Raw genomic sequence first — 26,314 nt, forward strand, 5'->3', positions numbered from 1 at the left:
CATTTAGGATACTTCAACACACCACTCACTCCAAAGGACAGATCAACCAGACAGAAAATAAGTAAGGATAGAGGCATTAGAACAGATTGACCTAACAGATATCTACAGAATACTCCACCCAAAAGCAGTAGGATACACATTCTTCTCAAGTCCACATGGAACATTTTCCAGAATAAACCACATACTAGGCCACAAAAAGAACCTCAGTAAATTCAGGATTGAAATTGTACCAACCAGTTTCTCAGACCACAAAGGTATGAAACTAGAAATAAATTATGCAAAGAAAACAAAAAGGCTCACAAACACATGGAGGCTTAATAACATGCTCCTAAATAATCAATGGACCAATGACCAAATAAAAACAGAGATCAAGCAATATATGGGGACAAATAAAAACAACAACTCAATACCCCAAAATCCGTGGGATGCAGTGAAGGCTGTTGTGAGAGGGAAGTCTATTGCAATACAGGCCTACCTCAAGGAAGAAGAACAATCCCAAATGAACAATCTAAACTCACAATTAATGAAAGTAGAAAAAGAAGAAAAAATGAGGCCCAAAGTCAGTAGAAGGAGGGACATAATAAAGATCAAAGCAGAAATAAATAAAATTGAGAAGAATAAAACAATAGAAAGAATCAATGAAACCAGGAGCTGGTTCTTTGAGAAAATAAACAAAACAGATAACCCCCTAGCCAGACTTATCAATTAAAAAAAAGAGTGTACACACATAAACAGACTCAGAAATGAGAAAGGAAAAATCAGTATGGACACAACAGAAATGCAAAGAATTGTTGGAGAATACTGTGAAAAATTATATGCAACAAATTCAATAACTTACAAGAACTGGACAACTTTCTAGAAAAATACAACCTTCCAAGGCCGACCCAAGAAGAAACAGAAAATATGAACAGACCAATTACCAGCAATGAAATTGAAGTGGTAATCAAAAAACTACCTAAGAACAAAGGGGAACCAGATGGCTTCACCGCTGAATTTTATCAACCATTTAGAGAAGACATAACACCCATCCTCCTTAAAGTTTTCCAAAAAGTAAAAAAGGAGGGAATACTTCCAAACTCATTCTATGAGGCAAGCATAACTTTGTAACAGTTTTAAAGTTAAGAAAATTATAATTTATAAAGAATACAAGCAAAGATTTCATCATGTTATTATGTAAAATGGTTATATATGTTGTGATGTTATACATTTGAGCAAGGCAATGTATTTCTTGAGTTTCAAAAATAATTTAATTTAAACTCTTACTATAATATGAATTTACTTTTATAGGTCACTGAAGGCTCCTGAATAAAGAGTAAACTCTAGATCATCAATCACAGATACAGAAACACAATGCTCCTGATATAATTATGGTGTATATAAAATATACAGATAAAATATTTAATTATATAAAAAGCTTGTAAAATGGATAAGAAAATGAAAGTACAAAAATAAAGAATACAAATAATTAACACAAAATAAAATGCAAATTCACAAAGCTGCAACCTCACCGTAAGTTTAAAAGTCAATTAAAACAATCTTGATGTTATATCTGCAAATATGCATATACATCTAATTAGGAAACTATATGTACTAAAATGATTCCAACTAAGTAAGAAATGAACTAAAGAGAAAAGGAAATAATTGAAAATTTTTTTGGTGTAGAGAAATTATGGTGATTCTTTTATTCAATTCTATCAGTGTCCACATTTTTCTCCATTATACAAATTTTCTTCAGTGAGCATAATAGCAATTTAAGTTACTCGACATATCACCAAAAAAAAAAGAAGCATCTGGAATATTGCTTGGTCTTCAAGAAATTTTCTGTCGATATTCAAAATGAGATAGCTCTTGTCTAAGGAAAAATATAAAATAACATGTAAAGCTGATATTTTTAAATTGAGTAATACAAAAGATAAGTGCACGTGTATGTAGAGAGATACACACAGGTACACATATGTATATAAAAGGGAAGCAACCTTAAAATAGCAATAAAGACACAGAAAGCTACTGATGAGGCGATGAGGGAAATCAGCACCCCCCACCACCATAACAACTTAATAGAACATATTCAAAATTTTTAAAATGTGAACAAATGCTGCTGCAACTCCCCTTGTTTTCAAAAGGTACGTTTGAGCTGCTTTCCCAAAACATGTGCTTGTTAATATGTGAGTCCAAAGGACTGCTCACTCTGAATTTCAAGGCAATTTCTGACAAGGTTTCAGGGGAAGTCTCCTTGGGTGGTACTTGTATATAAAAGCAAACTCATAAGTCTGAGCTCTCACCAACTGGTGCATGCAATCATGCAGCCTCCCTTACATATTTCAGCAAGAACATTTTTTTACTAAATGTCATATTTCCAAAAATTTCTATTTCAAAAACCTTCCGAGCTTGTGGTTTTATTTCCACAATACCCCGTGCCTGGTTCTTTAGATGATTTTTTAATACTTTGTATTGACTTTATCACAGATTTTCTATCATCCTTAAATTTAAGGGGAAGCATCATTGTACAATTTATTCGTTTATTAACTAAACATATGAAATATTACTAATATTGATATCAATGACTTTTAAAATTATACACATTGGCATTGACAAAAAGTGAATAGGTTGAGGTTTTAAGGGCCGTCTGAATGAGGGAGGAGTTTCCATCTCATGGATGTATCAACTTCTTCATCAAGGTTTCCCAGCTCTTGCTCTTTAGAAAGTTCTAAGAATACCTACATAGGTGACAAAGCAAAGGAAAAAGGATTATCAAGTTGCTGATTGTCTAACACATACATAGGAAAAATGCAGGTTACATTCATGTGACATTTGCAGGGATGATGCAAAACCATAGGAGCTGACTCACCTTTTCCAATGTGCACTGAGAGAGGCTATATTCTTCCAGGTTAAAGTTTTGTTTCACTGAAAGATAAGAAGGCTGGTAGTAGATGCTTATAATTTGTTACCAATAATTTTTTCAAAGCCATACACAATAAAAATGCAAATCATTAATATAAATGGAATGCAAAATTGAATAAACAAAAGTTTGATGAAAGGATGAAATAATGAAAAGTCATAGGGTTAACACAAATGCATATTAAATTATCCTTGATATTAGAATTTTCTCATGTTACATTTTGATGTATGGCAAGACATATAAGTTTCTTGCAGATCTACATAATTGATTGTTATATTCTTAAATGTGAGGAAGATTTCAATTCCCTTTAAAAGGACCCAGTATTTCTCTGTAACTGCTACACCAGTTCCTCTGCTGTGCCGGCTCTCTGCTGTGCTTCCCCACAAGGAAATCTGCTGAGACTGGTCACCAGATTACATATTCATGTGTTCATGCTCACTATTAAACCCTGAGACTCTTGTAGAGTGAGCCGCCCTTAAGTGCTAGGGACAGAGAAATGACTAAAATGGCATAAACAAAACCCCTACCTTTGTGCAGTCTGTATTCTTGTGGGAGGAATATAGTCATTAAAAAAATAAGCATTTAAATATATTAAAAAGTAAATAATGATAACTGCTATGGAGAGAAAAATAAATCTAAAGGACATAGGAAGTGCTAGGCACCCATTTTACAGGATGTTTGGGGAAGGTCACAGTAATCAGGTAATAACTGAGAAGAAACTTATAAAAGTGTGAGAAAGAACCCGGGATATTTAGGAAAGGAATTCCAGGAAGAGGATTAGCAAGTGCAAGGTCCTGAGGCAGGAGGGTGCATGTCTGAGCATTCAGGAAGAGCAGGAAGTCAGCAGGCGTCTGGAGTGGAAGCAGCAAACCGGAGACTTCTTACCAGGCACTGTGCTAGGCACTTCACAAGTAGACTCATTAATCCTCTCAACAACCCTGCCAACCGGGCACTGACGTCGTTCCTCATTTTAGAGATGAGCATCTAGACATGAAGGGAGCAAGCAGCTTACTAGCTGGAAAGCGGCAGCGCTGGGGTGGGAACCCAGAGGGACCGGCACTAGCAGTTGAGCTCTTCACCACTGTGCTGTGTTGGGAAGTTACTCCATGATGGTCTGCTGTTGGGAACGTCCCAGTTGAAAGCAGAAAAATTATGCCGTAGGGAGGGAATGGACAACTCCAAGTGGCAGAGGAGCTATGCCCGGCACAGCGGACAGCCAGAGACACGGGCAGTTCATTCACGGCAACAGGAGGGCAGGACAAAGCACAGACAGGAGGCCGATGGAGAAGTGGGAGGTTTTCTGTTGCTTTTATTTTATTAGTGAAACATAAGCAAAGGTTCCAACTCTGGCAGAAAAGCAGGAAGGAATGTCTATGGAAGGAAAGAGGAGAGATGTCATGGGTCAGGACACTTGGTAGGAATGGACTGTGTACAAACAGCAGAGCAGGCTGCGCCCAGCGGCTCTCTGAGGAGCGTGTCGTGAATTCACAGTAACACCAGTTAAGTATGACTTAACGTTTTTTGCACCAGAGATTAACCTCTTTCCAGAGAGAATCTTGGTTGACTGTAGATGGGATTAAATCCCACCATTATGTACCATTAGAAATTCTTAAAATCATGAAGTATTTACATATTTTTAAAGTTTATTACACAATTACCTACCATTAAATTATTAGCTAAGTCTGAAATCATGCTCCAAAAGTGTCATTTTAAAATGGTAATTCTTACCTGCCTCTAATTTGTGAAAGGCCAGAGAGAGAGGGCGAACATCCGCCACAGGGAGTTTATAGGCCACGAAGGAGGAATACCTGAGAATAGGAAAACGTCATTTTGACCTTGAGTCTCAAGGGGACAAAATGACCATCAAAATAAATACTGATGTTAACAGCAATTTCCTTTTTTTTTAAAAAAAAATGCAATTGTTGAATCACTGTGCTGTACATCTGAAACTAATATTATATGTCAATTATATTTTAATAAGAAGAGAACCTGAGAACAATTTTTTCAAATAAGCAAAATTAAAGAAATGTAAATTAGAATATAGCTTCCAGATGAAATAAATAAAATAATTTATAAATGGACAATTCTTAAAATGGCTTTGGTAGCTGGCTGTTAGAGGTAGTTGTCCTAGAAATAATCCAGCCTCACTGGGTCATTTATGCTCAGATTATGCAAACCTTTAACCGTTTTCTTGTTGAACACAGATATTCTGAACTCATCCTTTTGATGGTTCAAATTAGGTCGGAATTAATTCCAACTTAATATTTCGTCCTAGTCACCCGAAAGGTAGGGAAAAAGAGATAGGAGTTTGACAGAGAGGGACATAGAGTAGAGAGAGTCAAGTCTTTCCCTAAAAACTTACCTGACCTTGAGGCGGGGAAATAGCCAGAACTGATTTTTGGCAGTTTTGTTTCCACAAGCTACTTCTAGCTGGATGACCTCATGCCCCATTCTCAACTGGTTCCCAAACAGAAATTTGATGTTTTCAGGTGGCCCTAATGCTGCCCAGACCTCCAGGACCGGCCCTTGGCAGCCCAGCCCCTGCTCATCCAGCATTACCATCCAAGACCTTCCGGCCTCTATCAAAACCACATCTCAGATTTGTGACCCCAGGGCTGCGGGAACAGGCTGAGTTACATGCCCTGGCATAGGCCTGCTTCCAGCACGTTTATGTGCCACAGCGGGAATAGCAGTTGCCATGCCCTGCTGCTTTGGTGTGATTATCCCTCCAGGGAATTTCAGAAGCAGCTCCTGCTCCACGTGCTTGCCCTCCCCCCAGTCGCACAGAGACAGACGCAAACACACACACACACACACACACACGCACATACATACACATATGCCTTTCCAGCTCCATTCTGAGGCATGAAAAACTCCATTAAAGAGAGACTGTTCAGTTAGCTCAATTGCTGTTTGTTCCCTTTAAGGGGGTTAGTTCCGTCTTTTACTTGTAAATACCTACATCTTTTAAGCATGTTCAGGGAGGCCCAGGGAAGGTACCAACACCCCAGCTGCAGTCAAGTGTGGGTTCCAGTCATCAGAAGTTCCTTCTGCCCGGCTTCCAGGTCCCACTCTGGACTGGCCCAGCCTTGGTGGTCAAGGAGGCCCATGTAGGGTGTCCCCAGGCCTTCCTGAGGGTCATGGATTCCTGGGGGACTCCCAAATCTCTTATAATCTAGAAGACTCAATAAACCAGTTTTTGAGGCCCCTGATTTTTCATTATGAAGCACTCTCTCACAGAGCAGAAAAGGAACCACTGAATGGGAAAAGCCTACAGGTTTCTCCACAACCAGGAATTCCTTTTACCTCTCCTGCTGTGCAGCCTGTGGGAAAAGCTTCAGAATCTCAGCATGGACCGAAGGCACTTGAGAAGGGTCCTTCACTTTTAGTTCTAGAATGTAATCTTCACCAAGTTTGCTTTTCAGATGTTGAGTGGAGCCAATGCACCTATGGGCAAGAAGGAAAACATGTTGGAAAACGGTGCGCCTTCAACTTCTTAGATTATTTTTAAATTCCACATGTAGGGGAAAGGGCCTCCCTGAGGGGGCAGGAAGGAAGAACTCTGGTGGCCCACAGCAATTTTCCCTTCTCACAGGGAATCAATCCCACATTAGGGGTCAGGTGCAGGCTCTGGGGAGACACCCACCTCAGCCTTCCGGACACCATGACAGCAACACGGTCACAAACGGCCTCGGCCTCGGCCAGGTAATGGGTGACCAGGATGGCCCCCTTCTCTGTGTTTTTAATGGCTGCCTGGATCATCTGCCTGAAGCAAGCCAAAAAAGATCCATTAAAAAGGAGAGAAAAAGAGAGAGGGAAGGGGAGTTTTATAGATAAAATACAATTTATGAATCCTATTAGGACCTCATTCAAACAAAATAGGGAAATGTGAACACTGACTAGGTTCTTGATACATAAGGAAAAGTTTTTAATATTTTTAGATATGCTATTTGTGTTCTGGTAAGTTAAAAATAAAAAATAAAGAAAGCTTCATATCTTTTGGATATACTAACTGAATATTTATAAATAAAGGATATGCTGCCTGGTATCTGCTTCATTGTAACTGGAGAGTGGGGAAAGGAAGTGCGCAGAGGTATATGAGAAGAAGATTGATCTTATTTTGGTAACTTGAAATGGGGTGATGGGTATAATCGGCTCATAAGTGATTCTGTCTACATTTGTATCAAGTTTTCATAACTCAGTTCTTTTAAAAAGCTTGGAAAATATCAGACAATCACAAACATGAAACTAGATTGGAGAATTTTATTGACCCAAGTGCAAAGTCATAGATGGAAAAAAGTGGTCAGAGGAGCTGAACAGACAGTCCTCCAAAGAAGAAATTCAGATGGCCAACAGGCACATGAAAAGATGCTCCACATCGCTTGTCATCAGGGAAATGCAAATGAAAACCACAATGAGATATCACCTCACACCAGTTAGGATCGCCACCATCCAAAAGACAAACAACAACAAATGCTGGCGAGGTTGTGGAGAAAGGGGAACCCTCCTACACTGCTGGTGGGAATGCAAATTAGTTCAACCATTGTGGAAAGCAGTATGGAGGTTCCTCAAAAAACTAAAAATAGAAAAACCATTTGACCAAGGAATTCCACTCCTAGGAATTTACCCTAACAATGCAGCAGCCCAGTTTGAAAAAGACAGATGCACCCCTATGTTTATCGCAGCACTATTTACAGTAGTCACGAAATGGAAGCAATCTAAGTGTCCATCAGTAGATGAATGGGTAAAGAAGATGTGGTACATATACACAATGGAGTATTATTCAGCCATAAGAAAAATAGAAAGAGTTTTTTAAAACTTAAGAAAAAATACATAAGCAAATTTGACAACTTTGGTGAAAGGGTGAAAAGGGGAAATGGGGAAAATCTGGTGGTAAGTTAATAGTTTCTAGGAAACAGTTATAGACATCTAATAATTAATAGACAAAATTAAAATACACTCCAGCCTGCAAGACCTAAAACTAACAACATGGTTGTTGTTTCTTTAAAATGTGAATATCACATGAATAGGGTGCAACATTAGAGAGTCTGCTTGTTAAATATTTGTTTTCCTAATAATATGAATTATTTCCACTAAAACAGAAACAGGTGGACTTGATTTTTCATGCTCAGTCGAAAAGTGCAGCTTTGCCCTGAGGTTATCACTCCTGGCTCGAGGGTTCTGGTGCTTCTCACCACATCTGCTGCTGCCCGGTTGGATCCATGCCTGAAGATGGTTCATCCAGAAGCAGGATAGGTGAATTTCCCAGGATGCTCAGCATAACACACAACTGAAATGCAGAGAAACACCTCGATTTGCCACCACCACCACGTCAGTCCTCAGAATAACACCACACACTACACATACCTTTCTTTTGGCTCCTGCTGTTAGTTTCTGTACTGGAACATTCAACTGTTCACACAGTTTGAAAGTATCCACCAATCTGGTGAAAACAGGATGAGCACATCAGATCGAGAGAGGATTTTGAGAAAATGCAGTCACATGGAAGAATAACAGCCTTGGAGGGAAGCAGTATTATTCTCAAAATTCTAACTCCCAGGATCAAAGAACAAAAGCAGTTTGTTTTAGATATGAAAAATGTTTCATCTTACAAAAAGTTTTTAAGAAAATAACTAGAATTCTGATTTTGGAACTGAGATGAGTGACTATTCATGATTATTCATTCACTTAACATTGCCAATTATTTTATGCAGTTATTTCTCTTAAAGATCTCTTCAGCAGGGATCTAGGGGACAGCTCCTGTACTCCATCCTTGTTCTACCACTGACACTCCACTCTCATTAGTGAATTCCCCATCAATGGTGCAGCCTCCCTGCCTCTTGACCCAAAGGAATCACATGACTTATCTGTACCTTGAGATGGCGATAGTGGTGTCCGCCTTCCTCATCCCCTTCACGGCGGCAAACACCTCCAAATGTTCCGTCACTGTCAGGTGGGGCCACAGCGCATTCTCCTGAGGACAGTACCCCAGGAACCTGATCACGCCGTCTCCCTGATGATCCCCAACTGAACCACATCCTTTCAGTTCCACCTAAGAAAGCAAACTGGCTTTAGAAACACACATAATGGCCTTTCCTCCAATCATGCAATTACTCAAGAAACTGACATATAGGTCATAAATGCCTGGGTTCTTTGAGCATCAAAGAAATGTTATAGAAATTATTTAATGCATTTATTATAGAAAACAACTTAAACTACTTGCATATGTCATGAAAATTTTATTTTGGGAATGGAAACTGTTGCTTATTTTTTACTACCTTTCCAGCCGTTGGCTTCATGAGCCCAGATATCATTCTAATAGATGAAGTTTTACCAGCACCGTTGGGTCCCAGCAATCCCAAAATTTCACCTGAAAGAGAATCACTGACTATCAATGTTGGAAATGAAATATTAACATAAGCCAGTTTCTTCAATAACCTGAGCTATGTGTACCCTTTAGGACCATTTTGAAATTTATAACATATAGGTAATCCATGTCACCAAAATATGTTAACTCTTATAATTACATATAATATTACCGAAAAGTTAATGGATTTGACATCAATACATCTGTCTTTCTTTCCTTCAGATTATTTTTCCAGCTAAAAACGTACCCAGATTGTTTTCAATGGTAGATGGTTAATGTGCTGAGTACTCATGTAAGTGATTTCTAAACTTAGGAAGTCAGGGATATTTTCTTCATCCCAAATTCCACCACCAGTGTCTGAGCCACGATCAACTCTCATGTGAACTGATAGAAAAGCCTCTAAATTTGTCTGCCACCCAAATTCATGAACAAACAATAGCCATTGTGTAAATCAAATGTAAATTACATGGTAAGAAAAAGCAAGCTAAAAACCCTTCCATTGCATTCCACTAACTGGGCATGAATCTAAAGATTGGCTGTATTTATATATCCAAAATTGTACCTAACTGGCCCCACTCACCTCTTTGACTTCATCCCTTACATCCGCAGATGCTGCTGCTTTGTGCCTCAGCCAGTCCAAAGGCATTCTCATGTCTGTGTCCCCACCTCAGTGTTTGCTCTGCCTGAGAGGCTGTCATCTCTCCATGCTCACATGGCTGGCACCTCATCACCAAGATCTTGGCTTAAATGTTACCGCTAAAGGGAGGTCTCCCCTAGCCCTGAGTGAACCCTAGTAAGCCCCAAACACTCATGTCCTTTCACATATTTGAGCACTTCCTACCGAGTGCGCTTGTGTGATATCTGATACTTTTCTTGATAAGTTATTTTTGCTTCCTGACCCTCTGAGTAAGTAAAGTCCTTGAGAACAGGAACTTGCCTATTTCTTTCATAACTATATTCAGAGCTTAAAACATTTCTGGCACACTCAAAAAACATATCTTGAATGAATGACATGAGTGCATCATTCAGCAAGTACCACAGGGCCTGTAATAGAGACGTTCAGCAGCTATTTCTAGAAATAATGGTGAATAAAAAAAGTGATTCTTCCAAACCTTTTTTAACGCAGAAGGAGATATTTCTTGGTGCTATTTTCTTCTTCCTCTTTGAAAAGCAAGTTTTCTTCGGGCCTGCATGTTCTTTGTGTAGGCAGCTAGCGATTATGACAGGTTTCTGGAATAGATGATGGCATGATTTTCCTGTTAAACTTCAGAGACTGTACCTATGTTCTCCCTACTGGAGCTGTCCTTGCCCTACGTCATTAACCAAACCACGTTTTCAGTTAAGTATTCCACATTGCTTGTTTCAAATGTAACAGGCATTGATACTAACAATATTCCTTACTTCTAAAGGGACTGGGATAACTCGCTGCCTTCTGGAACAGAAATATCTAAGCTCATGGAAACATCACAACATCTAAGTCAAATAAAAGAGTAACCTTTAAAAGCTCAATTTCTACTTAGCATTTTTATAGCAAATCTCATGTAAATTCCTCAACTTAGGAAATTTTTGGTTTGGAAATTACAGCTGTACATATCAAAGCCCATTCCTCTCAAAAGAAGAATAAAACCATTATGTTTGGTGTTGTTCTTTGTGTTTCCAGGGCACTACAAAGAAGGGTTTGCATCTTTAAGAATTACGAAAATGCATCAGACTCCAAACTTGCAAAAGGAAAACCAGCATATCAGCCTCTATTCTTGGTAGTTCTTGCCTAGTTCCACGAACACCCCCTTTGTCACCGGCTTTTCTACCTCCTCTAAGCTCGCCGTGGCCAGTGCTGTCGCTGCTCTGATTCTTTCTGCCTGGACATCTTCATCTTCATCAACAGGTTCTTCTGGGTTTGCTCGAGCATCTCTACTTTGGGGGGAAATTCTATGGAAAAAAAAGAAATGTATGACATTTTCTAGTTGCTCACGATGTACCCAAGCCAGCTTCTCTGTGATTCTACCAAAGGCCTTTCTTTCAATGAGCTGGGGGTAATGATGCCCTGAGAACAATGCTTCTGCTTTTCCTGAGAACCCCCATCCCGGTAGCCAGATCCCTTCCTTGGTATTGTTTCCATTCTTCCCACAGTTAGAATCTTTGATACTTTCAAATTTGCTGGCAAGTACTGCCACTTCTTTCAAAATCAGGTCACCTGCTCTCTCTCTGTTCCCTCTGAGCCCATCTTCATCACCCCTGACATTTGCCTCGACACCCGTTAGGATTCGCCCTTTCCGTCCACTTGTGAAGCATTCTGAGTGACGCTGCCAGACCAGTTCCGCCCCATCTCTCCTGTTCAAGGATGTCTACTCGTCACGGCTGGGAGAATGGCATGTTCGAGTACCCATCAAATTTTTGAGGGGCTGAAAACTTCCCTCAGCTGGGTAGTGGTAGAGCCCTCCCTGAGCGCCCTATTTCCTGGCAGTCAGCCAGCAATCCCCTGGCCGTCAAGAAAATCAGCGCGCTGTCTCCATTGTAAATATACAGCCGTATTGACAGGTTGATGGTGAGGCCCCTATCTGGGACTATGAAAACACAATAATAAGTACAAAATTAAGTTTTATCCCAACCTGAAAATAGGATCCTTCCGCATTATATTCTTTCCATACTTTGTTTCCATGCATCTTAGAACAAAAAGGAACAGCAAAGCCTGGAAGTAAGGCTAAGAGCAAAAAGAAAATAAAAATAATACAGTTATATTTAGGCATAAGTTCACAAATATGATTTGAACATTTGAATTTAATTGGTGGCCTTTTGTCTTCAGGTAAAATAAATGTGAATCATTCCTATAAATCAGGGGGGAAATCTAGCTCCACAGTGACAGTCAGATGTACAGTGACTGTCCAGCTTAGCGAACCTGCCTTCTTTCTTGCCCTCACGACTCACATCTGGTCTGTCAGCAAATTCTATCTCCTCTACCTTCCGAATCACCCGGACCCGACTACTTTCACCCCGTGTGTGCCACTCCCACCAGGTCCAGCTCATTATAATTTCTCACTATAGTATTGCAACATCTTGAAACCTGGTCTCCCTCTTCTCCTGTGCCTCAAACATCTATTCTCAACACAGTAACTAAAGCTACTCTTTTAAAACGTTAAGTCTGATCACTTCGCTTTGCTTAAAACCCTCCAGTGACTCCTTGATTATTCAAAGAAAAGTCAGTCTTTGCGGTGACCCAGAGGGCTCTGCGTGACCCCTTCTGCCCACCTCACACTTTACCCCATTCCCTCTGTGACCTGCTCCATACCACTCTCCCCATTGGTCACTCTGCCACACTGTACTGGTCACCTGGCTCACCCTGGAACACACCAGTGTCACTCTTGTCCCCTCCTTCTGGAATGCTCTTCCCCGAACTATACCTCCTGTTCACTTCCTTGCCTCCTTCGGATCTTTATTTCTCAGCCAGGCCACCTATATACAGTATTCCTGACCACCTGCATACAGTATTTATTTAGCTTAGTATCTGTCCCCTCCAACCAAAATATAAACTTGACGAGGGCAGGGACTTCTGTCTGTATCTGTTCTTAAGCCTAGAAAAGTACTGGCACATTGTATTCAAAGACAGTAGCCTTCTTCAGCTTAAATATACCAATGCAATGATGTTTCCCCTTCCTTTTATTATTCAACTTTGGCCTTTTTATCTCTAATTCAAAGGATTTGAGTTACATCACATCTGCATTTTTTACAAGCACTCTCAAATTTGGAGGGGGAAGTAAAGAGGATCGATAAACATGAAAAACTAATTTTATATTGAACTAGGGACTTACAGAGTCCATTCTTGCATATAAAAATAGCTCCAGGAATTAGGATCACACCTGAAGATAACTGCTTATTCTAAGACTATATTAAATGTTTTCAAAGCGGGCACCCATTAGAGAAGATCAAATGGTTACTGTAATAAATGATAACTATGCAAAAAGTAGGTGATGGTGAAGGAAGGCCTTCTTACTATCAGGCACACTAGAAAGTCAGCTTCTCTCAGGTCGTAATTTGGGTCTTCATATTTTGCGGAGCTGTGGACTCTCTGCAAAGACAAAAAAAAATGGCTAAACAGAATCATCAGCTATCTGATTTGCACTTAAATAATATGGAATTGCACATTTGGATACTTCCCTTATTAACCAGATTCCCCCATGCTCACTGGAGACAAGCATTTCCCTGCAGAGAAGAGAGGGCACCCCCTTCTCATCTCTCACTGTTTCTCAATGAGCAGGTAACTTCTGTGTGTTCCTCCCTTCCAATTATTTCTTTTAAATCTTTTGGTTTAATGTTTGCTGAAAGGCTAAGAAAAGTGTAACAGAGAGAGGTGCCTGCATTGTGAAAAATTCTAGAGATTGACAACATTTGTGCTAAATGCCTCTCCTAAGCTTTTCTAAGACCCCTTCCTCTAATGGTGACTGTTTCCCACCAAATAATTAGTCACATATTATTCTTTCTTCTTCAACGAATGTATTCAGAAAGTCACTCCCTCCTCCTAAATAATTTGGGTTCTAGGTTATTGTAGTTCACCTTGCAGTTCTACTTATATTTTAGGAGATAGATGTTTTAAGCAAAGGAATGAATTTTCAATTGAGAATTCCAGACATTGCTTAGCCAATGGAAAACGTTTTTGCAGATGAAAGACTTTCCCCAGCACCCAAGACAAATGATTAGTGAAGCTCTATATTTGAACTTCCATCCAGGATTTTTTCAGGGACTTACCAAGTATGTTCCTGACAGAGCTATTCTGTTCATCTCATCATTCACGTCTTTCTATCTGAATCACATTCAGTTTCTTTAATGCCTCCTGGTCTCTCCTGCTTCAGTGCATTTGCTTCACTCTACAGAACATGCTTACCTCCTGCTCCACTGTCCCATTAATCAATTTTTACTCATTCTTCAGGACTCTGTTTGAACACTGCTTCCCTCAGAAAAGTTCTCTGGCTTTCCACAGCAAAACAGCTGTGCTTCCTATCTTACCCTTGGCACCCTGCCCCTCTCCTTTGTAACCTCTGACCCTTTGCATTGACCGGATTCAGTTGGACTTTGTCTCCACTGAGCTCTGTGAAAGAAGGCATTGGGTTGCCCTCTTCTCAGGTGTTCCTAGTTAGTAGCTGTGCCTTAACATGAACACAGAATAGTGTTTGATACATATTTCTGAATGAATGAATGGTATTGTACATGAGTTTATCCTCACACTGGATAAGGAATACCCATTAAATGAGGCAGCGGCCAATCTTGCATTACTTTTGAACAGTGTTTGACAATGCTTATGTTTTGCAAAATGCGAATGGCAAAACTTCTTAAATAGCTTTACTGGTGTTACATTTTCATGCCAAAAAAACTCACACATAGTAAGTGTACAATTCAAGGAGTTGTAGCAAATTTACAGAGTTGTGAGAACATCACCACAATACAACTTAAGAACATTTCCATCACTCCAAAAAGATACTTGGTATGCAATAGCAGTCACCCCCATTCCCATCCACGAAACCACCAGCCTACTATCTGCCTTTACAGATTAGGCAGAAAACTTTAATAGGGTGAATATTCAATATTAGTGACACAGTTGGTAATATTTCTTACCTGTCCCAAAAAAGTTAGAAATCCAGCCAACGTAGAAGAAGGAACAAATATCATGCCAGAAAACATGGTCTGTAAGTCAAGGTGTTGTAGTGTGATCTCAAACATGATGGTGGTGGTCTACAAGGCAAATCGAAATGTATTGCATGTCAGATCTACTCAGTCCACTGACAGTAGAGAAAATGTTAGATGTAGGTGTTCTCACCCTATATAACAGAATTTTATCATATGCAGATTCACCCCTTTCAGAGAGAGAAGAGAAAGGATGAGCTTTTGTTAATGAGAATATGTATGAACCTTTGGCTCCCCGACAGGGAAAAAATCTGGAGATTAAGGTGAAAGCTAAAACGACCAAACAGACTTCATGACAGTGCATTAGTTACAATCTAAGACAAAAGGATGAAGAGAGAAGTTAGCCAAGGAAACGCCATTGTTACAGTATGAAAACCTACATACATTAGAAAGTTATATGGACAGTTATTTTTAAAAGTCCTTATTGCCCCACCCCCTAGACTACAGCTTTCTAACTGTCATCCCTGCTTCATATCTTCCCCACTCCTAACAAATTATTTTTCTGAGATTGTTCATTTTGATTTTAATGGGCCCATTTTCTTTAAGAATACTGTAAGTGTGAGATGAAGGGATAAATGTAATTTTGTATTTTTCTGTTTTAAGGATCAGTTTATCAGTCACCAAGTGTGTACTGAGCACTGTATGGAACCTTCACTGGGTCTTATTAATGTATTAATTAAAATAAAAGTAGTAAGAATAATAACTACTAAATTCACTGAATATTTCACATATGCCAACCATTAAGAACTGAGCATGAGTTGCTTATTTTAATCCTCACGGCAATTCTATAATGTGGGTGTTCCTATTATACCTCTCTTTACATATGGGGGAATATAGGGCCCAGGGTTGTTAAATAATACCCTCAAGACCACAAACTTAGTAAGTGACAAAGCTGGGATTCAAAACTTTACGTGGGCGATTCCTAAGGCATTCCTTATGCCAGTAAGTATACTGTTGGAGGGCTTGCTGTGTAAGGGAAAATTGTTTCAGTACTAAATGAATTTATAGTTTGGGGGAATATGTAATCTTCATATCAAAAACGATTGGGAACAGAACCAAATAACTTCAATCAACTATTCAGTAAAAGCACAATTAACATTTTAGATGACAAATCCAAAAGAATTTTCTCATTTTACAACCACCACAATCTCTCTGCAAAGGTATTGCATGAGTGTTCACATTTATATGTTTCTCTTCTCTTAGTTTCCATGACATAACATTTTTCTATTTTTTTCTACCTCCTTATTTTTTATAACAATAAGTCCTTTAGTCCACTCAGCTGACTCCTCTTGTTCTTATTATTATATAGTGTGATTTTTTTTTACATTTTGAACACAGAAATTTTTGTTTTACAATATCTACTTTGCCTCTGCTATACTGCCTTGTCTTATTTTAATCCATAAGAATTCAAAAATATAGTAGCTATACTAGTGGAGATGAGGATTCAGTAATATGGTAACTGTTGAACCACTGTGCTGTATACTTGAAGCTAATATAAGATTGTATATCAACTAAAAAAAAAGTCAGATCATAATAGCCCCTTGGATTTACATCCAGTTTCTAAAAAGAAACCTTGAAAAAAATATGCATCTCAGAGAAAATTCTGTGTGTATGCTCTAATAAAAATATTAATCCATAAAAAAATTGTTGACGGCAAAGGAAAAAAGGTATCCAACATGTCAGATATATTTCCATTTTAAAAACACAGTGTTTCAGAGTCACATGTTGGGCTCTGCTGAGCTCCTTTATTTGTTCATATCACATTAGGGAGGGTGGTCCCTGCTCCCTAAGCCAAGAGATGAAAGTTAGTTATTGGTCCAGCTGACTGTGCTGTTACTTCTGGAAGGTCTGCCGTGTTCTGTGGAACTGATGCACTTTGAAGTCCTAGACCTTAGCTGAGAAATTCCTATGCACAATTTTTCCACCCCAAAGCATCACTGCAGAGCTGCTTGCAGGGGAAGACGGCCACCCTGCTCGGCTGCTCCACTGAAAGCTGAGGCACCGCGGTCCCGTTGCCGCTGAGCGCTCCCGCCTCTGAGATCGTCAAACAGGCACAAACTGGGAGGAGTTGCACAATAAATAATGGGCTGGTTTGTCACTTGACACACAGCAAAAATGCCTTCATCTAGACATGCGTTTGTCCCTGTCTGGAATGGTTCCTTTTAAGGAGAGGCAACACAAGAGTGGAAAATGCCATAAAGAAGGGACCATGACTCCAGGCTGCTTATTACTAAGGACCAAAGAGCAGAACTTAAAGACTGTCTCCCAGAGACTCATTAGCAAATTCCAAGCCTCACTCAGGCTGGCAGTAACCGAACTGTCAACAGCCATATTAGCCAATCATCCTGACATCACTTGACCATCAACTCCAAAAAAGACTTTATTCAGAGTTGAAACTACAGAAAAGTGCAGACACCAATTCTTTGTTTCCCTATGCTGGACATACATGAGTGCTGACTGAAAAGAAATAACTATTAGATTCACTTCTACTGACATCCGTACTGATTAATCAGCATTTGGGTTTACACTGGGTAAAGGCAGTAGGTCTGTTAACTGCACAAAAATGTTTCCATACGAAAAATGGAAAGACTTTTGGTATATCTGCATGACTGCCTAAAGCCAGTCTTCCAAATGAGGTACGGCTATAGTTTTTCCTATAAATTCTGTACTTGGACTGAGTTTTCCTGAGATGGTAAGAGGGATGATAATAGACACTACCTGCTGAATACCAAGAAATACAATCTAGAGAAGCCAAATCAGAATGTTGTCCACTGAGAAGGGGTAAGTGAACAGCTCCCTGCTGACCAGGACAGTCCAAGGCTAATTTCTTAGAGAAGTCAGTGGGTGATGTCAGATGTTTTTTCATAGCATATAGTCTTTGCCTGGATTCTTCTCATGGTTTCAGGATTCCCACTTCAAGAACTGGGAGCTGTGTCTGCAAGGCAGACATTCAACCACTGGTTGGGAACATCAACTGAAGTGCTGGGATTCACTCTGGGTCTCCAGGGCCTTGGTAAATATTTCCACCCTGGTTTTCAGTAATCTTAGTCCTTCGGTAATCTTTCATTCATATTTATTAATAAGTTATCTGGCATAGGTATAAAAATATCTTCAGTCTCTGAAATTATTAGCATTGAGGTTAAGCGAGACCATCTTGGAAGACTGTAGAAATGCATTGTATTGTCAAATGTTATAAAGCTGATTTTTACTCTATTATTGCCAGGAATCCCTGTATTCTGAAGAATAGTCATCTTGAATAGTCATCAATAGTAGCATCTTGAACTTTAGGTCTTCTGTAAAGTTCTCCATAAACTTTAATCAGAGAGTTGTACATGATTCTTCAGAAACATCATTGAATCAGTAACATATTACAGTCCCTCGCCTTTCCGTGTATAATTTTAAGGTATTAATTTTCCCCACTGCTCAAGGCAAGAGTGAATATATTTAATGCTACATCGAAAGTTGAAAAGAGAACTCTATCTCCCAATTCACATGTTTATATATGTACTTACAATATAGAAGCAAAAAGACCAAAGGCTACTATATTTTCTCCTCTTGCGAAAAATAAATGATATCACGTATGTCAAGGAGACAAGAGAAGCTGCATAACCAAACGTCATTACAACCTGAAGAGAATATAGACGGCAAAGTCAAAAAAGAAATATTAACTGAGGGAAAATTAAATTAAGAGTATTTTTTAAAATATCTTTTGCATATGCACTTTGCATGATTTCTTGTTTTAGTTTATGACAAAAATAAAAACGAACATATCTTAATTACATAGACTATCAAATGTTAAAATTTATCATAAATTACTTCATAAGATACTGGTTATGCAATGTGCTACTTACCAAAGCGAACACAATTCGACTTGTGACATGAGTGTGTGCTCTGTTTGCCATGTAGAAAATTAAATACATTGAAAAAATAATAAAAGCGAAGAGGTTAATATCCACCAGTGCTTGCCCAAGCCAGTAGGCGGAAGTATAGAGGCCTGAAATCCATAGCTGGGACTTAGCTCTTTTCTGATGAAAAAAACAAAACAAAACAAAACACAGGATATACATGCATTCACTTGAAATCCAAATCTAAAACAAACACATTGGAAGATATTTTAAGATATATAACCTCATCTTTTAGTCTTCTAATAATTTTAATTATGCATATACTGCTTAGGAGCCTGAGATCCAGAGCCAATTCCATAAATGTGGCCACTTTGAATTGATTATTGTTTTATTTTATAGGTTGGGTTCACATCACCATTTCAACCCATGCATAATGAATAGAAAAGCAGACCTCATAATGACCAAGGCATTAATCCTCAATATTGTTGTGTGACCTGAAGGACCATAAATTCTCCATTATCGAAATAAGCTCTGGGAGAGTTAGTGGCCCCGGATGGAGAAGAGTGACTTACCTAAATCTCATTTTACCATTTTGCTTTGGATAATGGACAAAACCAAATACAGATATTACAACAAATTTTATTCTCTGCAGCAGAAAAGGGGATTAGAGTCTTAAATCAGATCCTCAATTTCAGCACCAATGATTTCTTCCTTTGTATAGGAAATAATGTAGTCGAAAATTGTAGAATATTCCCATTTAAGGGCTTAGATTAATATGAGTCCCTGTGAGAGTACTGCACTTTTCTGTAACTCTGAGGTAAAAATATTTTGTTTTTAGAAGTAAATGTTCTGACTTGATAGGAATAACATTAAACTACATTATTGAAATTAAACATATATTTATATGTTTTTCTCACAGGAAGACACTTTGAACACATAGTGTTTAAAATACAATTACTGAAGTCTTGAAGCTTCTTTTCTCACCCCACCCTTCTTACTTTGTAATCGCTGATGCTGCCCATGGCGATGTAGGGAGGCACACTGCACACGACCAAGAATAAGAAGATGGAGCCTTCCTGCAGCCCAATCGAGAAATATATATAATTCTGCAAACATAAGAGGTACTTCAAACTAGTGGATATTTTAAAAAATGAAACAAATGCCAAAAATCATAAAGAATGTGCTCTTTGACATACTGAAAAAATCAAAAGTGTATGTCTAGTTCATTAATATCTATACCCGATGGTGGGAAGGGGAAATGATTTCTGATCATTTAACATGTGGTTTCAATTGCTAAAAAAAAAAAAAAGACATAGAAAATGACTCAGTACCCACTTTAGGACATATAAAAAAGAGCTAAAAAGAGAGAGCTGCCCATACATGCTCATCGCAGCGTGATTCACAATATCCAAGAGGTGGAAACACCCCAAGGGTCTATGAGAGCTGACAGGATCAATAAGATACTGTAAATACATACAATGGACTGTTATTCAGCCTTTAAAATGAAGCAAATCTTGTCACATGCTACAACATGGATGAAACTTGAGGAAATGATTCTCAGGGAAATAAGCCAATCACAAAAAGAAAAATACTATACAATTGTCCTTACATGAGGTAACAAAAATATTCAAAGTCATAGAAAGTTGAATGGTGATGGCTAGGGGCTGGGGGTGGGTGTAGTGGGGCATGCTGGTTTAATGGGTCCAAAACTTGAGTTCTGCAAGATGAAAAAGTTCTGGGCATATGTTTCATAACAGTGGTAGTATACTTAACACCACTGAACCGTACACTTAAAACTGATTAAGAAAGTAAATTTTGTTATGTTTACCACAATAAAAAAACTAATAATTCAGGAGTTATGATCCTAGAGAAATGGAACATTCAGGCCTAAGCAGCACGTCTTTCTCAGCAAGCCTAGGGATGTCTATGTGAAGATGTTGGTAGCTGGGTGGATGTGTTCTGAAGCACAAACCTCAAACTCAATGCTGTCGAGTCCATATTCAAGGAGATGAAGTTTAAATCACTCCCCCAAATCAGTGTCTACCTGAGTCTGGACCTATGCTCAGGTAGAGTATAGGGCTGCCTCTTAGATATAATTACAGGAGAACAGAACAACAGCCTATTTCAAAAAAATTCTACAATTCCCAAACTTTACTTAAGGCTTTGGAGGCTACATGCATAAATTCTTATTTTTTCCTGGGTGGGAGAATACATTATCATCTTCATAAGAATGGCTATGAAAGAAAGGCGTGTGTCACTGGGAAGCCTGAGACAGTAACCATGGGGCCTGGTTTTTATCCTGAACAAACAGGTAATGAAATGAGGAAACTAAAGGACCTAGAGCAGGTGACAACTCTCTTTCTACTCCCAGTTGTTGGTTCTACCTTCTGAGCATTCCATTCAGACACCTGTACCCTTGACATCACTGCTCTCATGGTTAGTGGTGGCTTTGCCTCACAGATGCATCATGTCTACTGCAGACTTGTCAAGGATATTCCATCCTTCTGCTCTTGCCTGTACCTCTAGCACCATTCATGCAATGAGGCCAAACTGAAATTGACCCCTTGGTCACAAAATAAGCTTCCCTTTTTGACCTTTTTGATGGTTCTATTTCTAATCCTGTTTATTGCTCTTCCAACCTCCTGGTCTGAAACAATTGGAGTTAGCTTTAGGAGTTCCTCCTTGGGTAGCAGTCAGGGTCTAGCCAGAAAACCACAATTCCCTCCAGTACTTGAAACAGAAAGTAATCACATGATGATTACATGGGTGCAAAGAGCAGAGAAGTCAACAAGGCTGATGAAGCAAGAAAGCACTGTCACTTCTGGGTTGGAGGGACAAAGGAGGTGAATGATGTGACTGAAGTTCAGGGCACAGGGTCCTTCTGCTCTCCTGCTCGTACTATTGCTTCTGCTGTCTAAATACAGCCTGTAGCCAGCTGGTGGAGTCCTGAAAGGGCAGCCTGTAGGCACAGACACCCCTGCAACGTAGAGCAACTGCAGGTAGGTGAATGAATCAGTCAAAAGGCATGAACTAGAAGATTGTCCTTCAGCTTAGCCAACCTACTTCCCATTTAGTCAATAAAGGGCCCACCAACAAATTATAGCAGATTTATAAGACTGTGAAGCTGGGTTTCAAGTGCTCCTGATTTCCAATTCAGTGTATACACACACACACACACACACACACACTCTCTCTCTCTCTCTCTCTCTCTTTCTATCTTCAATAGACTTCTGCAGTCAAGTATACATCTTTTCAGAAGATTCCACAGGAGACTATGACATAATATTGAAAAGTATTTTCCTATGAGAATTCTCAGATAACTTAACAAGAAAAAAATCAAAATTTTTAGATGTTATCTGTTTAAAATGTTAGGACAAAATAATAGTTCTTAGGATTAATAATCAATTATGAATATTTAAAAGATAAAGAGGGAAAACACAGGTTATTTGTCAAATTCCTAAGTGTTCAGAATGACTAAATCCAATACTTACAAAAGGAAATACTCCTCTTTCGATTCGGATGTGTTGTGTACAATTAAACATTTGAAGTAGCGCGTTGCTGATAATATTCATAAGAATAGGAAAACAATGCACTCTCTTGGTATTGCACACAACTGAAAATCTATAATCCTTCAAATAAAAGAAAGACAAATAAAATAATGTTAATTCTACATCATTAAAGAACAAAGAAAAAGGTTTTATCTGTAAGACTCTGACAATGCCACATTCCCACTGTGTGACCATATTCAAGTTAATTGACCTTTCTGAGTTTTAGCTTCCTTTCCTGTGAAAGGGGATAATTTATGAGTTGCTATATAGTTTAAATGAGATAATGTATATTAGACCCTAGCAAATGCACAGCACAGTTGGCAATATGCATTTTTATTATTATTACTAATTTTAGACCATTTTGCGGCTGAGGAAATTTCAGCTAATGGAATTTCAGCTCAAAGTGGCTCTGACAAGGAGACAATATCCATTTACAGTGAACAAGCAATGGGATCCTGATTTTTCTGGATAGGAGATAATCATGGGGTTCATCAAATATTCATGGTTGCACTGCCAGTGAAATATTTTTACACTTTCTGAAACAATTTTTATGCTCTTCATGTTTATAAAAATATTCACGCATTCATCAAGAGGCTCAATATTGTTTAAATATTACCAATATATATTTTAGATAAGAACATATAAAAGAACAGCCAAAAAGTGTAGTTTCTTACCGTATGCACAAAGAGATTACATTTTTTATGATGTACTTAATTTAGGTAGGACTGAATTCAATGATACACTTTCAAAGGCTTTTTAAAAAATTTCCCTTTTAGCAAGAAATAAAGAGGTTGCTTCATTTAATTTGGCTCCCTGCTTTTCATTGGAGTATATACAAACATCACTTGGGTAGTTAGCCATTGAATAGGATTCCCTGAATTCATAATTACATTGGTGGGAATTATAAGGTCTAATACTTTCCTGAGTCTGAATAATGCAATTATAGTTTCTACTTTCAATGTAAAAATCATCTAATTCAGAAGTTAAGATAGAAAATGTTCTACCAAAACTTACTGAAACCTCACAGTTTATTTAGTGAGGACCCAAATGTTTTGACCCAAGTTGTTATATACTAGTGGGGCTGACTTCCTGTGATTTTTAAAAGTTTAAAAATGTAGCATTTTGGGTGGCAGAGGAGGAAGGCAAGGCGGAAACCTCCTCCCCAAAACAAATAAAACATGAAAATACAGCAAATACAACTAAACCTGAAAATAACTGAAGACTGCAGAACTATCTACAGCTGGGAAAGAAGAGAAGACTTCACAGAAAAGGGTAAAGTGGCAAAGTCAAGATCCGGCAGGACCCACGCCCTCCCCCAACCCCAGCTCACAGGTGGGAGAAAAAGGAACAGAGCGGGGAGAGGGTAGGGGCCCGGGATCACTGAACACCTGACCCTGGAAATCTGCTCAAAGAACAGGAACTCACAGTACAGGGTGCTCTGGTGATTAGTGGGGCTGAACAGCAAAGGCAGACGGAATTCTTGGGAAGCTGAGATTCCAGCTACTGTGGAGAACAGGCAAGCTCTGCTAGCCCCTCTGAGACAAAAGCAAAGCAGGCAATTTGAAAGACTTCCCAGCAGCAGGAGGGGCCCCAGAGGAACAAGGGTTACATGCAACTCTCTTCTCAGGAGAAAGGGCAGGTGGACGATACTTTCCCAGACTGTCCTCAGACCAACAGGCTGGGAACTCTTGGGAGTCGCAGATGCTACACCCCCTTGCGGGCAATGCAGCGCTGAGGCTCCTCCCTGTGCATGCAGCTGGTAGACAACCCACTTGGCTAGAGGGTAGTGTCATATTTTGCTGCTGAGAAGGCAGAGGGAGGTCCTCCCAGCTTTCTTGGTCCCATTTTGGCCCAGCTGGGGAGAGGCCTGTGGGACCCAGCCCTGGGAGCTCTTTCCTCCCAGTAGGCACTGGGTCCTGCCCACCTGCAGCGCCTGACATTGCTTCAGGCCAGGTGAGAGGGCAGCCCCACACACAGCAACTCCAGCAGCACAGCCCCAGATGCCTCCCTGCACCTGTGACCAGCTGACGGCCCACTAAGCCCAGCAGAGGTGTCAGTCTTTGCTGCCAGGTAGGCAGAGGGAAACCCTCCCAGCTTTCTTGCCTCTGTTTCAGCCCAGCTCTACAGGTGCCTACAGGAGACAGCCCTGGGAGCTCCTTCTTCCCCACGGGCACCAGAACCTGCTCAACAGGCCTGGGTGGACATACACACCAGCCTGCTCACCCCATTAACTCTGCAGCCCCCACCACTGTTGCAGGCCAGGCAGAGGGCAGCCCTGCCCACAGCAATTCCAGCAGAGACTTCTGTGCATACCACAAAGGTGCAGCCAAAGCAAACTGCCCACCTACAATCAGACAAGCTGGGCAGAAAGGCAGCCCCACCCACTGCATTCCAACAGCTGGGGCTTTTACACTGGAAAGTAAAGAGTCTTGAGCTTCTGGAAACTAGAGAGTGTCTCCTTCATAAAGTATTACTCCAAAGTAAGAAACACAGACACTTGCAATATGATGAGGCAGAGGAATATGTTCCAAAAAAAACCAAGATAAAACAACAGAAAGAGGGCTGAATGAAATAGTAATCACCAATCTTCTTGATAAATAGTTCAAAGTAAAAGTCATAAACATGCTCACAGATCTACAGAAAAATGTTCAAGCTCTCAGGGAGGACTTCAACAAAAAGATAGAGGACCACCAAAAGAGCCACTCAGAGCTGAATGATACAGTCTCTGAAATGAAACACACAATGGGCAGATTTAATAGCAGACTACCACAGGTTGAAAAAGTTGTAAATGATATGGAAATTAGGGAAAAGGAAAACAACAAAGTTGAAAAACAGAGATAAAAGAGCTCCAGGAATGAAAGAATAATGAGAGTTGTGTGACCAATCCAAATGGAGCAATATTCACATAATACAAGTACTAGAAGGAGAAGAGAAAGACAAAGGAATAGAAAGTCTCTTTAAAGAAATAATTGTTGAAAATTTCCCCAATTTGGGGAAGGAAATAGACACTTAGGCCATGGAAGCAAAGATATTCCCTAACAAAAGGAACCCCAGGAAGACAACACCAAGGCATATAATAATTAAATTGGAAAAGATCAAGGATAAGGAGAGGGTGCTGAAAGCAGTCAGAGAGAGAAAGAAGATTACTTATAAAGGAAATCCCATCAGGCTATCAGCAGACTTCTCAACAGGAACTCTACAGACTAGAAGGGGATGGCATGATATATTTAAAGTACTGAAACGGAAGGACCTCCAATCAAGAATCCTCTACCTGGCAAGATTATTATTTACATTTGAAGCAGGTATTAAACAATTTCCATATAAACAAAAGTTGAAGGACTTCACTTTTCACAAGACATCACAAAATCACTTCACAACTAAGTCAGCCTTACAGAATGTGTTAAAGGGACTACTGTAGATAGAAATGACCCTAAGGTAAATAGCTTTCACAAGTGAAAATAAACTGATAGTAACAGTAACAGACTGACTAATTACAAGCAAGTAAGAAATTAAAACAAAACAAAGTAAGTAAAATCAAATATACACATGTAGAGAAAATGAAAGTTCCTGTGGCCAGGATTCTCAGCTGACTCTGATCAGCTTGCTCATTACACATGTGAGCAATATGTTGCTACTGACTCCATATAAAGAGCTCCACGCAGTGCTATGGGCTGCACAACTACAGGAGAGCAGAGGCTGCAGTGAAGGCAGTACTGATGACAGAGGCTGAGACAGCTGCAGGAGAAGAGAGGCCCAGAGGCTGAGATGGGCTTGCTGCATGCAGACTCACTCCGAGGTGGAAGGGGTTCTAGTTCTTGACCTGCCACCATGGGAATAAAGTTGGGTATGAACCCTTTCAGCCTAAGAACATTCCATTGTCATTTTTTGGTCTCACTGAATCAAGAGGGAACTCGCCTGGGGATGAAACCCAGTGGCAAGACATCACAAAATCAGTCAAGGGATACACAAAAAGTGTAGATTA

General features: G+C 39.6%; 1 protein-coding gene across 4 annotated transcripts in view; it reads right to left on the reverse strand.

Annotated features, from left to right (window-relative positions):
• Positions 1-1,384: 1,384 nt before the first annotated feature.
• Positions 1,385-26,314, reverse strand: part of ABCA6 (ATP binding cassette subfamily A member 6) — a 59,444-nt gene continuing 34,514 nt past the window's right edge. For 3 of the 4 annotated variants that reach the window (XM_036900172.2, XM_036900173.2, XM_057501652.1), the window contains 18 exons: positions 22,276-22,413; positions 19,783-19,890; positions 18,791-18,964; positions 18,452-18,565; positions 14,871-14,987; positions 13,255-13,329; positions 11,876-11,967; positions 11,075-11,195; positions 10,379-10,496; positions 9,178-9,269; positions 8,773-8,951; positions 8,267-8,342; positions 8,095-8,189; positions 6,546-6,665; positions 6,206-6,346; positions 4,628-4,707; positions 2,849-2,904; positions 1,385-2,717 (listed from right to left, as the gene is read on the reverse strand). In XM_036900172.2, coding sequence (XP_036756067.2) covers positions 2,616-2,717; positions 2,849-2,904; positions 4,628-4,707; positions 6,206-6,346; positions 6,546-6,665; positions 8,095-8,189; positions 8,267-8,342; positions 8,773-8,951; positions 9,178-9,269; positions 10,379-10,496; positions 11,075-11,195; positions 11,876-11,967; positions 13,255-13,329; positions 14,871-14,987; positions 18,452-18,565; positions 18,791-18,964; positions 19,783-19,890; positions 22,276-22,413 — 1,998 coding nt within the window. In that variant the 3' untranslated portion in view covers positions 1,385-2,615. Of the gene's footprint in view, positions 2,718-2,848; positions 2,921-4,627; positions 4,708-6,205; positions 6,347-6,545; positions 6,666-8,094; positions 8,190-8,266; positions 8,343-8,772; positions 8,952-9,177; positions 9,270-10,378; positions 10,497-11,074; positions 11,196-11,875; positions 11,968-13,254; positions 13,330-14,870; positions 14,988-18,451; positions 18,566-18,790; positions 18,965-19,782; positions 19,891-22,275; positions 22,414-26,314 lie in introns of all 4 variants that reach the window. The other variant, XM_057501651.1, reaches the window with a different exon arrangement.

The sequence above is a fragment of the Manis pentadactyla genome, chromosome 4 (assembly GCF_030020395.1).
Source record: "Manis pentadactyla isolate mManPen7 chromosome 4, mManPen7.hap1, whole genome shotgun sequence".
In the NCBI taxonomy this organism is placed as follows: Eukaryota; Metazoa; Chordata; class Mammalia; order Pholidota; family Manidae; genus Manis; species Manis pentadactyla.